The sequence below is a fragment of the Mus caroli genome, chromosome 2, assembly GCF_900094665.2.
Source record: "Mus caroli chromosome 2, CAROLI_EIJ_v1.1, whole genome shotgun sequence".
Classification (NCBI taxonomy): Eukaryota; Metazoa; Chordata; class Mammalia; order Rodentia; family Muridae; genus Mus; species Mus caroli.
In genome coordinates, this window is record NC_034571.1 from 148,129,856 (window position 1) to 148,141,648 (window position 11,793).

At 40.5% G+C, this 11,793-nt stretch overlaps 1 protein-coding gene across 12 annotated transcripts in view; it reads right to left on the reverse strand.

The window, feature by feature from the left end:
* Positions 1 to 8,868, reverse strand: part of Rbm39 (RNA binding motif protein 39) — a 31,503-nt gene extending 22,635 nt beyond the window's left edge. For 4 of the 12 annotated variants that reach the window (XM_021156144.2, XM_021156146.2, XM_029474474.1 and 1 more), the window contains exons 1-4: positions 8,501 to 8,847; positions 7,795 to 7,858; positions 5,953 to 6,002; positions 1,442 to 1,636 (exon numbers count right to left, since the gene is read on the reverse strand). In XM_021156144.2, coding sequence (XP_021011803.1) covers positions 1,442 to 1,636; positions 5,953 to 6,002; positions 7,795 to 7,845 — 296 coding nt within the window. In that variant the 5' untranslated portion in view covers positions 7,846 to 7,858; positions 8,501 to 8,847. Of the gene's footprint in view, positions 1 to 1,441; positions 2,792 to 5,009; positions 5,065 to 5,952; positions 7,859 to 8,500 lie in introns of those variants that run through there. The other 8 variants (XM_021156147.2, XM_029474481.1, XM_029474477.1 and 5 more) reach the window with 7 other exon arrangements.
* Positions 8,869 to 11,793: the final 2,925 nt, after the last annotated feature.

The following is an 11,793-nucleotide window of genomic DNA, read 5'->3' on the forward strand; positions in this document are numbered from 1 at the left end:
ACGGATGGTTGTGAGCCACCATGTGGTTGCTGGGATTTGAACTCTGGTCCTTCGGAAGAGCAGTCGGGTGCTCTTACCCACTGAGCCATCTCACCAGCCCCTAAGTGTATTCTTTTATTGTTTTCTTTTTCTTTTTTCTTTTTTTTTTTTGGAAACAGGGTTTCTCTGTGTAGCCCTCACTTTGTAGACCAGGCTGGCCTCAAATTCAGAAATCCACCTGCCTCTGCCTCCCAAGTGCTGGGATTAAAGGCGTGTGCCACCACGCCCGGATAAGTATATTCCTTAACAAAAAAGCTCAGTGGCTGATTCAGTTGCTCATCTCTAATTTCAAGTCTAAACTACTTAAATCTTGTAAACATATTGGGTAAAGGAAATAAAGCTTTTGGCTTAGCTGAAATCTATACTGACTGACTGGCACCTGGCAACATACAAGCATAAATACTTTCAAAAATAATTTTAAAAGGTGTGCTTAGTAAAGAATTAAAGACTCATTTAATCCTTGCTTAGAAATGCAGTTTCTTCACTAAGCTGTTAATACAGGTTAAAAAAAAATTTTTTTTTACTTTTTTCAAGACAGAGTTTCTGCGTGTGGCTCTGGCTGACCTTGAACTTAAAGATCTGAATGTTGGCACTAAATGCATTAGCCATCATATTGCTAGCCAAGTGCATATTTTTTTAACAGCTGTAATGAATTAATTCTACACTTGTTTAAATAATACATATAAATTCCAGTAACTATCTTCAAAGCCCTTTCAATTTACTCTAAAACCTTATATAGAAATAATAGGAGTAATGAGTCTAAAAACTGAATTTCAGCTAGCTACAGCAACACACCAAGATTTTTTCTTTTTTCTTTTTTTGTCCAGACAGGGTTTCCCTGTATAGCCCTGGCTGTCCTGGAACTCACTTTGTAGACCAGGCTGGCCCGGAACTCAGAAATCCACCTGCCTCTGCCTCCTAAGTGCTGGGACACCAAGATTTTCTTATAACTGATTTACCTACCTGTACTTTTCAGTTCATAAACTTTAGGCTTTCTCTATCAAGCACTCGAGTGCTTTGGTTTTTTTGGGTTATTTTTTGTTTTGTTTTTTTGGTTTTTCGAGACAGGGTTTCTCTGTGTAGCTCTGGCTGTCCTGGAACTCACTCTGTAGACCAAGCTGGCCTCGAACTCAGAAATCCACCTGCCTGGGATTAAAGGCGTGTGCCACCACTGCCGGGGGAGTGCTTTGTTTTAATTTGGACTGTAATACAATTGTAACTTGTGTAGAAAAATCTGCTAAGTCTGGTAGATTGTCCATTTTATGTATGAGTCTACATACTGTGCGTTTTCCTTACTAGCTTCAATGTCATTATCCTTAATTAAGGACTTATTCATTCCTATTACTCCAGTTAAATTGCTATCTAAACACATGAAACAACAGTCCTAATAACATCTACATACTAGGGACTTCTGTAGCGGCCTCGGAATCTTCTATCCCGACTGCGTGAGCGGCTTCGTCTCCTTTCTTTGCTTCTACTTCGTTTCCGCTCTCGGCTTTTGCTCTTTTTCCTTTCTCTATCTCTACTCCGTTTCCGTTCTTTACTTTTGCTTCTTTTTCTCTCATGACTACGACTTCTGCTCTTGCTTTTTTTTCTCCTGAGGAGGGAAAATGTACCGTTACGTGCTGGTTTAAATACCAACCAATATATACTTTCTTCTATGGTTAAAATGTTTATTCTTTTGTTAATGTATTTTTACCACTGTACAATGGTACAAAAAAAAAAAAAAATCACACTTTAGGGAAAACAATTCCTGAGTTCCAGACTTAACATCCCAACCTTTGCTTCATGTTAACTGAAGATAGTTAATTGAGAGACAGGATTAAGAGGAAGAATTTGCAATCATCTCCTGAGGCAGCTACAGCTTGAAAGAAGAAACAGGACTTGCTGCTAAGTAGAAAACCAAGCCTGAACTTTAAAAAAATTCAAGTTTAACTGCCATTCACATAACAGACCAACTTGTATTATGGTGATTTATAGGCTATAGGTTATGTTACACCATGTTCACAATCAAATAGTAATTGTCATATAAAATTTTTCCATTAACAATTTAGTTTAAGTCAATTTTGATACTGTATACATTTAAGAATGTTTTATACTTTTCAAAACACAATATACATATCATTTTGCTTTTTATGGGCAAGATTACAAGAATAAAGGATCCTAAGAATGCAGTAAAATTCACTCTCACAATTCAAGATTTTACTGTAACCACTTAAAGCTATTATGAAATAGAAAATGCCCTTTTTAAGCTCGTTTACATAAGCCTGTAGGATGCAATTAAACCAATTTGACCTTCCTTCCTTGGAAAGTTTAAAAAAAAAAAAAAGCCAGTTATCTTTCCACTCACTTCTGGGTTCCTCACAGTATTTCACCCACTGGTTTAACAATTAAACCTTGAAATCTGTACCTCTGTCATAACCCAAATTAGAGGTGCCTTCAGATATTTCAATGTAAATTGAAATGTTTCAAAATATGTTTACTCCACCAAAATGTCCATTTGTAAGTGGTTTGAGATCTGAACATTTTGACAACTCTACATCATTAGGAAAATTAATGAGCTATTTAATTTGTATCAAAGCAAAGTTAAGTTAGCACAAGAACAACTGAGGTGTGCCTCAGAGAACCTGTAAGCAGGTCATCTTAGAGTGCATTGAAAATAGAAAATGAAGACACCCACCTTCTGGAATCTTGAAACCCACACTCCAATCACAAGGAGATGGAGAGCTTTCCAAGGAGGCAGAAACTTTGTCTAAAATTTCAAGATAATCCACCTGACTGTCAGAAATATGCTAGGTAGCACATGACAGAAAATTAGGCTACACTCATTACTTATATAGTAGTCACAGCAACTCCAATGCTCAGGAAGGCCAACAATTAACATTCCAACTCTGATGTTTCAAACTCTGACACTACCTCTTAGGACTAAAGAATTCTGAGATGGCTAAAACCATATCTTACCTACATTACTTCTAATTAGGGGATAAGGTTAAAATTAATTCCATTCCTCCAAAAAAATGGGACAGTAAGTGTTGCTCTGCTCCAACATGGCCGATAGCAGAGTCGATCTGCCTATAATTACCTCTCATAGGCCCCCCAAACTTATTCCAAAAGTTAAAACAAACAAAAAGGCTAATTTTTACTCAACGTCTTTCCAGACTTTTCCTAAGCAAATGCCCACCCACATCTGAAGGCAACCCAAGATAGGTAAATAGACAACATACTTAGAAATCAGAAAATACAATCTTCCATATAAAAGCCCAGATAAGACTGTTACAAGAAACCAACATACTTCTTAGAACAAAATCGAGCATTAGAAAACATTTTTCAACTAAAGAAATGGTCATAAATTCCATCCTAATAGTCAAATCCTGTTACAACTTAAATGGGACTTTCCCAAGTCTTTAGTGGCAGTGGAATTTTGTACTGAACATCATTGAAGTAAATGGTCCACTGGGCCTTTGGACTTTTTGGTTATATGGCCTCTGCTGTAAAGGTGTTTTGCTATAACTGGATTTGACCTCTTCCATGTAAGAAGATCTAAATTTTAAATGCAAAGTATTCTGGAAAATAAGAAAAAAAATAGAAAAGTCATTTATTCCAAAATTTGATAATCGACACCACAGTAGCCAATATATTTTTAACTGTGCCATTTTACTGTTATCCTTTTCTAATTCTTTAAAGACTAAACAAAATGGAATTTGATTTGAGACTGCAAAACTAGTTACAGTAACAAATGCTTCCATGAGGGGTAACCTCAGATACTTGGGAGGCCTTGACAAACTCATTGTTAAAATTTTAAAACTCTTCAGAAAATAGGCTACATTAAACATTGATCCCTTCACTACTGGGATACAAACAGTGTAGGACAAATCACATTTCGTTTCTATACTTAGCTACCTGTCAGAATGTAGTTTCCTCTCCTTACCACCTTGCCAGCAACAGTATCTCCAACATTCAATGGCTTTAAATTCAATAGTAGTAGCATGAACCACATAAAAATGACATCTACCTTAGGTTAACATAAATTATCTTAAAATAAGAGCAGGTATTTGTGTTTCATCTATCCCAGAGTTAAATATTTTCTTCTACATTATGTTCATTACTTTTAATGGCATGTTCTTTCAAATCACCAGGTTAAAAACTTTGTGACTAAATTAAGCAATCACCTAATTTAAATCAGCTGTAACTTAAGTCAGAAATATTTTGGAAATTTTAAAGATATTACTAAATGAAGTATGTAGGAAAGCTCCTCATAAAACACTTATATTAAAATTGCCCAACCGACTATACAGCAGAACACTCTTTCATTGAGCACTTATTGCTCTAATTCCTCAAAAAAAGCTTGGTGATCTTTAATGAGTTTAATAAAGGATTAAGAGTACAACCTGAAGATATTATTGGGATCAAGTGATGTTAGAAAACACTGCAAAATTTGCATTCAAGTTTATCCTCATCCTTTTGAACTTAAGAAAAAAAATCTTTTCTAAGTCACTAGACCAGAGTCTAAAGTGAGTAATTTTTATAAACTGCTCAATACCTGTTGTTGGGTTTTCTTTTGGCCATAAAACCATGGAACTGAAACTTTAGGAAACTCAATTCAGAAAAGATTAAAAATGCATGCTATGAACCCTGTTAACTATTCCCAATATCCACTTTGGTGGATTTGATTAGTGAGAAACTATTAGTGATTCCCACCCTAAGCTTGTACAACGAAAAAGTTTCCATAAATTAGACCTTTCTTTTCTCTTACTAACAGTTAATACATGATCTAAAAAATCCAGCTGTAATTTATGATCATTTTGCCTCATCTTAAGTGAGAAAATTATAAGCATGAACCACAACACCCAAAGCACATTTTAAAATTAACCCCTTACCACATTTAGATTACAAAATCTTTGCTTGGCAAAATCTAAGCAATCCACATCAAACAATTTTCTCATCTATTTTATGAAATCATATCAACCTACCTAACAAAGTTCTTGTGAGGATGACTGAGGTAGTTATTATGAAGCACTTTGAGCTCTTAGGAGGAAAAGAGCCAAAAAAAAAACCAAGTAAGTGGCTATTTTGTCTTTGTTTCTCGTTAAGTATTATGTGGTCATGATAATGACAAAATGTTTTAGTATGGCATTATAAACATAGGCTAGGACCTCTTGATGCACATGACCATTATCATGTTAAGAATTACTAATCTGAACTGAATAGTAATTTCACAACAGCCAAAAGGCTCCATCCTTGTAAATTGAATCCTGTTTTTTCTATACTGAGTCTGCAGCATGTAGTTATTTCAACCTAGACATCTATCTCAAATATATTACATATTCTTAGTGGTCTCCTTGGATATACTAGAGATAAAGGCCCAAGGAAAGAAAGAAAAAAAAATCCCATCAAAAACTATTAAGTATGCTTTCATTACTATCAAAGCAGCCTTTAAGCAGCAAAAAAAGAAACTCATAGCTGGTTCCTTTAGTGAATGAAAACAGTACTTTCCATGGCCTTGATATTATCTTTTTCTATAATGTCCTCGAATTCAATGATTCTTATCACCTCTCCAAAAATTAAGCCAAAGTTACCAAATTTAAAACATTACGGAACTCAAGAGAATCATGGGAGAATGGAGGGCAAAGTGTCAAGATGGTCTTTGAAACCATATCCTGTAGTCTACATTTCACAAAGTCCACGGCTTTATATCCCGAAGGACTTTCTCATCTCAAATGTTTTGAACAGTTTTCTACACCACCAGTGACAATGCATGCATGCAAACTGCTATTTTCACCAACTGGTCAAAGAATGATGAGTGCTGACTTTTACTGTGATACCGAAAGAAAACCACACGTTTGATGCTTAACCACAAGAATAGATTTCCACAAGGTTAGTTCCCACCCCCCCAGGTTCCTTAGTCAAACTTACTTTTTGCTACGTTCTTCATGGCCGTTAGCACTGTTCAACTTGTTCTCATCCTAAGCAAGGTTGATAGAAGAACATCATGAGGACGAAGTGGTAACATTTCAAGTTGTCAAAGGGTAAAGGGAATAGGAATAAGAAAATACAAGACAATTTTAAAACTAATTACTTATTTAGCTTAACATGGAAGGCTATAAAAAAATTTAGATGGTATACGTTTAACCACTTTGTTGCTAATAATTAAGTCATCAAGAAACAAAAATTAAAATCTTTCTACATTTAATATGTTATATTATACTTTCTTACATTGTTTAGGTATTAAATAAGTCATCCGGAATTACAATGTTGAAGTGGTTAAAGATTTCTATGAAACATGAAGTCATTTTGAGTTTTATTCCATGTGCTATTGTCCCTTTTGTCGGTACCATGGCTCTATTTCTGCCTAAGCCCCAAGTGGCCATGCTAGCAGCCAGCCACTATCGATTTCCTGTGACCGATGCCATTCCTGAGATCTTCGCCCATTTCCGTTGGAGGGTTGGGACTGTAAGAGCTTGATGCCACCTCTGTCACACATCTCGCCCTGAAGCAAACAGGGATTCACACTGCTTTAGTAATGTTGACTCCCAAGAACCCAAGAAAAGTTAATTAATAATCCACCAGTCCAGCCTAAACATTTCCTACTTCCATACCTGTTTACATGGAATTATATCCAAGTTAAACTAAGACAAGAAACATTAAAACAGAAAGTATGGTTTCAAGAATCTAGCATTACAAAATTATACTATTTAAAGCTATCAGAATTCATCCAAAAGGCACCACATGGTCGTGCTACACTCCAAGACAAACGTATTATTTTTAAACGGTTTAAGCGCAATGTTTTTATTCCACAGTTTGAACACATCACCAATAGTAGGATCTCTAAGTTACCAGGCTTAAGGTCTGAGACACCAGCGACAATGCATGCATGCACACTGCTATTTTCACCACCAACTGGTCAAAGAATGAAGAGTGCTGACTTTTACTGTGATACCGAAATGGGTCATATTGTATTACTGGCCAAAATACTTCCTTTCTCGTTTTTAGTGTGAAAAACTATGGTAGGGCCTAATTAAAAACAAACACTATGGAGAACAGTAAAACAGTCATCAAGTGACTCTAAGCTGTGATACTGTCTCTTGACTTTTATTTTCTTTTCTCTCTTCTGTTCTTTTTCTTGGTTTTTTTTTTTCTTTTTTGGCAATTTCTATTCAGGGATCCAAGAATCTTAATAATTATTAACTGAAAAGCAGATCAATACCTGCCTGTTTTCAGGTTTACTATCACCAGTCTTATATCTATTTATATAAAATAAAATTTAAATCTCACCCATTTCTTCTTTCAAGACTCCTAAGATTTCCTTGCCAGAGACTGGTTGTAATTTATTATTCTTGGACCCCTGCAGTTTTCCCAAACCACTACATTCACCTTTTTGCTATACCAAACTGGAGCTGGTAATTCTGAGTCATTTTACCTAGGGGACCACGGTACAGCGATAAGTCACTCAATTACTACCTTATGATTGACAGTTCACACTGGAATCAAAGGTGAATTCATGGGAGTAGAGGTGAGATATCGTTAGGCAAGTCTACAAAGAGAGATAGATGGGCATTTATTCATCACGCTGAAGTGAAACTACTGCACAATATTATTACATCAATAGCATATATTTACTTTTGTAAGTTACACGTAATGCATCTCTGATAAGGTAATCAAGAGGGCTCCGGGAAGGTTAGTTTACATTTCAGCAGTAGTTTCGTGAATAATGCTAAATTAAGAAATATATTAAAGCTCACTAGCGTGTTTTCTCACCTTCTTGTAAGGGGCCTCAAGCATGGCTTCAATATCAATATCGTCTGCCATTTTCTCTACTCGCCTGGGGAAGAACAAGACAGTCCTGTAAGTACACCAGCAATTCTGCTAAAAAAATAAGATAAAATGTCTCCTTGACCTCCAACCCTCAAAGCCTGAGAAAAATCCTTTGAAAACGCTACGATGGCTAAAATTGTGCGACGCCGGTCAGACAAGCCTGTCTTGGGTAAGCCAATGTGTCACGTTCCTTGTACCTAAGACAGGAGGAGGACTCCAGGTCAGAGTTCAAAAACCCGCCCGCGAGCGGCTAAAAGCGCCCCCGGGAAGGATGCAGCGGAGCTCTTCCTCGCTGCACAAAAACCGCGCTGCCATTTTAGCGGCGGAGGGAGACTCCCTCCGCTGGGAGGGGTTGTGTACCACGGCGGCGTTCCACCGGCGCCATGTTGGGAGGTCGCGACCAGCCCCGGCCCTCGGAAGGACAGATCTTTATCTGACCGAGGTCAGCACCGAGGTCCCGGCCGCTACCAAAAAGGCCCACGGCATCCTTGCCCGAGATGAAGGGCACGGCCGGGAAAAGGTGACCCCACCGTACAGTGAAGGCTCCCTCCCCCTCTGCGCGCCGAGCAAAGCGGCGAAAAGCCTCGGCATCGCGGAGCACCCAGCTCGGGCAGGCCGCCCGCTCCTCGCCGGACGCGACGCCCCGTACCTGTGCGGGCTTCCGCGCGCCTGTGCTCGCCTCGGGAAGTCGGCTGCCGCCGCCGCCGCCGCCGCTGCTGTCGCTAGTGTTAAGCCACTAGGCCCAGGCCGCGGTACCGCCCAACCCGAATATCGGGCCCCGAGGGCTTCTAGGCCCAAGCGAATCTAAAAGAAACAATGGGATTAAAGGAGCCCGCGACGGAGAGCAGGGCAGCGGCTTCGGCAGCTCAGGATCCACCCCTGCGACAGCGTCGGCTAGCTCCCTGAAATGGCGGCCGCTGCTCCTCCGTACTCACAGTCACCAACACATACACACACACAAACACCCGGGGTCTCCCGGAGCCTCAAGCACGGGCTCTCGCGAGAAACTGCCCCGGGTTCCAGACTGGAAAGCACGAACTATCGCGAGATCTCTCACCGCGGCTCCCGGCGACCGTGGCCCAATCTCGTGCAACGATTGCGCCACAGATGATCCCAGTCTCCCTTCCCCCAATTCCAAAAGGCTTCTCGGACTCCCCCGCCAGAGCTGCACCCAAGTCTCGCGAGGGTGCGTCGTCTCCCGGGCAAAGACAGTTGGTGCCCTGACTGTCAATCTTTGGGAGGATTCCTTGCTGAGTGGATCGTTGCTGTCATCCTGGCTGGTGTCATCTCCTCGCTGGGTGTGAAGGTTTCCCCTCTCAGAGCCGACCCCCACCCCCGACACCCGCCCTCCCACACAGATGGCTGTCAAGGTCGCCATAAGGCAACCTATTATAATACATATGGCTGTGGGCTAAGAGTCGTGTCCAGATCCACCAGTGGTGAAAACGCATGCAGACAAGAACGAGCTGTACACAGGGGAATGGGAATAAAAAGTACGATTTTCTCGTCGTTTGGTGCCATCAGTTAGATGCGGGCTCAATAGTGAAGCTTCGCAACACCCTTGGAAACCCAGGCGGTGGCACAGCTGGGAAGAAACCGCAGTGTGTAGCTTTCTAAGCCCTGAATTTAGTCGGGCTCTGAATTGGGGTGGTTTGTGACTTTAAAAGGTCCCCTCACTTTTCCCTAGGATTTTGACTGTCTACGTGTGAATTTACTGCTTTTGTTTAATTTTTGTTGGATTTTATTTGGTTTGCTTTTTGTGTGTTTGGGAGTGGTTAATTCTGTGGCAGAGAAGCTGAGTGATCTTTGGAAGGGTTTTTTTTTTTCCTCCCACTTTTACATAATAAACGTTTTGAAATAAAATTAAATATCAAACCAGTCTGGAAACCTATCAGCAGCTTAATAATTGAGGGTATAAACGGTTTAAAATGTCACACCTTGCTTGGTGTAGCCACTCCAACAATGTGACCTTGAGCAAGTAAATTAAGCTCTCCATATATTCTGATTCCTCCTCAAGGGGGGAATATTATAATTAGTAGCAAGGATAAGCTTGACACTAGTCAAGATTGCAAATGTTCACTAATTCCCAGGTTTAGCAGGGGATGTCTGTCCAGGTGGACTCTCCCTGAAGGCTCCTGAGGAGTAGGAAGAGCAAGTGGAATGATGACAGGAAACTTGTTGGGGCTGGCAATGTAATACAGTTGACAGGTGACTTTTCTAGCATGCCTGGTAGAGCTTGTCTATAGTTCTGCACTCAGAAAACAGAAGCAGGAGGATTTCTGTGAATTTGAGGTCAGCCTAGTCCTTATGAGTTCCAAAAAATTTAGCTGATCTGGCTTTCTCTCTCAGATGTGGCACACTGCGTGAAATCACTGATAGTTTCCTGCTGAAAGATTAGGCTTTCCAACTTCCCTTGTGGACTACTGAAACTTCTCTGCCCCTATAAGGGGCTACAACCCGTCTTCCTCTATAGATATTTTAACCATAGGGTGAGGGGTGACAGGGATGCCCCTTCACCCTGAATAAGCAATGGTCTTGCCTAAGGTCAGACCAAGTCCCTCTCTGTCTTCTATCGCTCTACAGGAGCCCTTAATTAATAGTCCTGTCCTGGGCTGCCAAGTCAAGGACAACGTGTGCCACACAGTAAAAGGCTATGAAAAAGGCAGAAGGGAAACTGGAGAGAAAGGAGTGAGAGCACTGACCGCTCCTGCAGAGCCTGAGATTTGATTCCCAACACTCACTGGCTGCACACAACTACATTAAGCAGATCTGGCAATGCCTTCTGGTCTCCACAGGCATCAGGTATGCAGGTGGTGCACAGACTACATGCAAGCCAAATGCATGCATGTTAAATGTGTGTGTGTATGTTAAACAATTTGTTCTTGAAAAGCTAGACTGGGGGCTGAAGAGAGAACTCAGCAGTGAGAGGCACTGGCTGCTCTTTTAGAGAACCAGGGTTCAATTCTCATCCCCCAGTGATGGCCCACAATTGTAACTCTAATTCCATAGGATCCTACACCTTCACGACACAGACACACATGCAAGCAAAACATCAATGCATATGAAATAAAAGTAAATCATTACAATGTTAGTAATAATAAAGTTGAGACTGAGGCCAGGCATGGTGACATATGCCTTTAATCGCACACTTGGAGGACAGAGGCAGGCAGAGCTCTGGGTTGAGACCAGTCTGATGTACAGAGGAAATTCCAGGACAGCCAGGTCTCACTCAAAAATTGGAAAAGTTATGGCTGGGTGGTGGCAGATCTCTGAGTTCAAGGCTAGCTGGTCTATAGAGCTGATACAAAGCTCTAGGTTAAATATTAGCACCCACTAAAACCGGACTCCAAGGTACAAGCCTGGATCCAAATGTTCTGGAAATAGGAGGATCAAGAGTTCAAGGTCACCTGACTGACATACTTTGATACCAGCCTGGGCTATTGAGCTAGGTAAGACCCTGTCTCAAACAGAGGACAAATGAGGGTGGTAGTAGAAAAGAAATCAAGGGCCAAGGCACATGACGACTGAAAGTCCCTTAAATTGTTTTACAAACTTCAAAGATGATGGTGTATACCTTTAGTCTCAGTGCTTGGGAGGCAGAGGCAGGAGCCAGCCTGGTCTAAACTTCCTGTTCCAGATACAAGGTGAGTTACTTAGTGAAATCCTGACTCAAAAAAAAAGCCGGGCATGGTGGCACATGCCTTTAATCCCAGCAGGCAGATTTCTGAGTTCCAGGACAGCCAGGGCTATATAGAGAAACCCTGTCTTGAAAATAAATAAATTAATTAATTAATTAATTAAAACATTCATTCATTTTTTTAGGAGAGAAGAAGTAGAGGAAATACAAAATCTCTGAACAAGTGGCATATAGAAAATATCAAAAAATATCACACTGGGGACATGGCTCAGGGGTTAAGAGCACTGACTGCTCTCCCAGAGGTC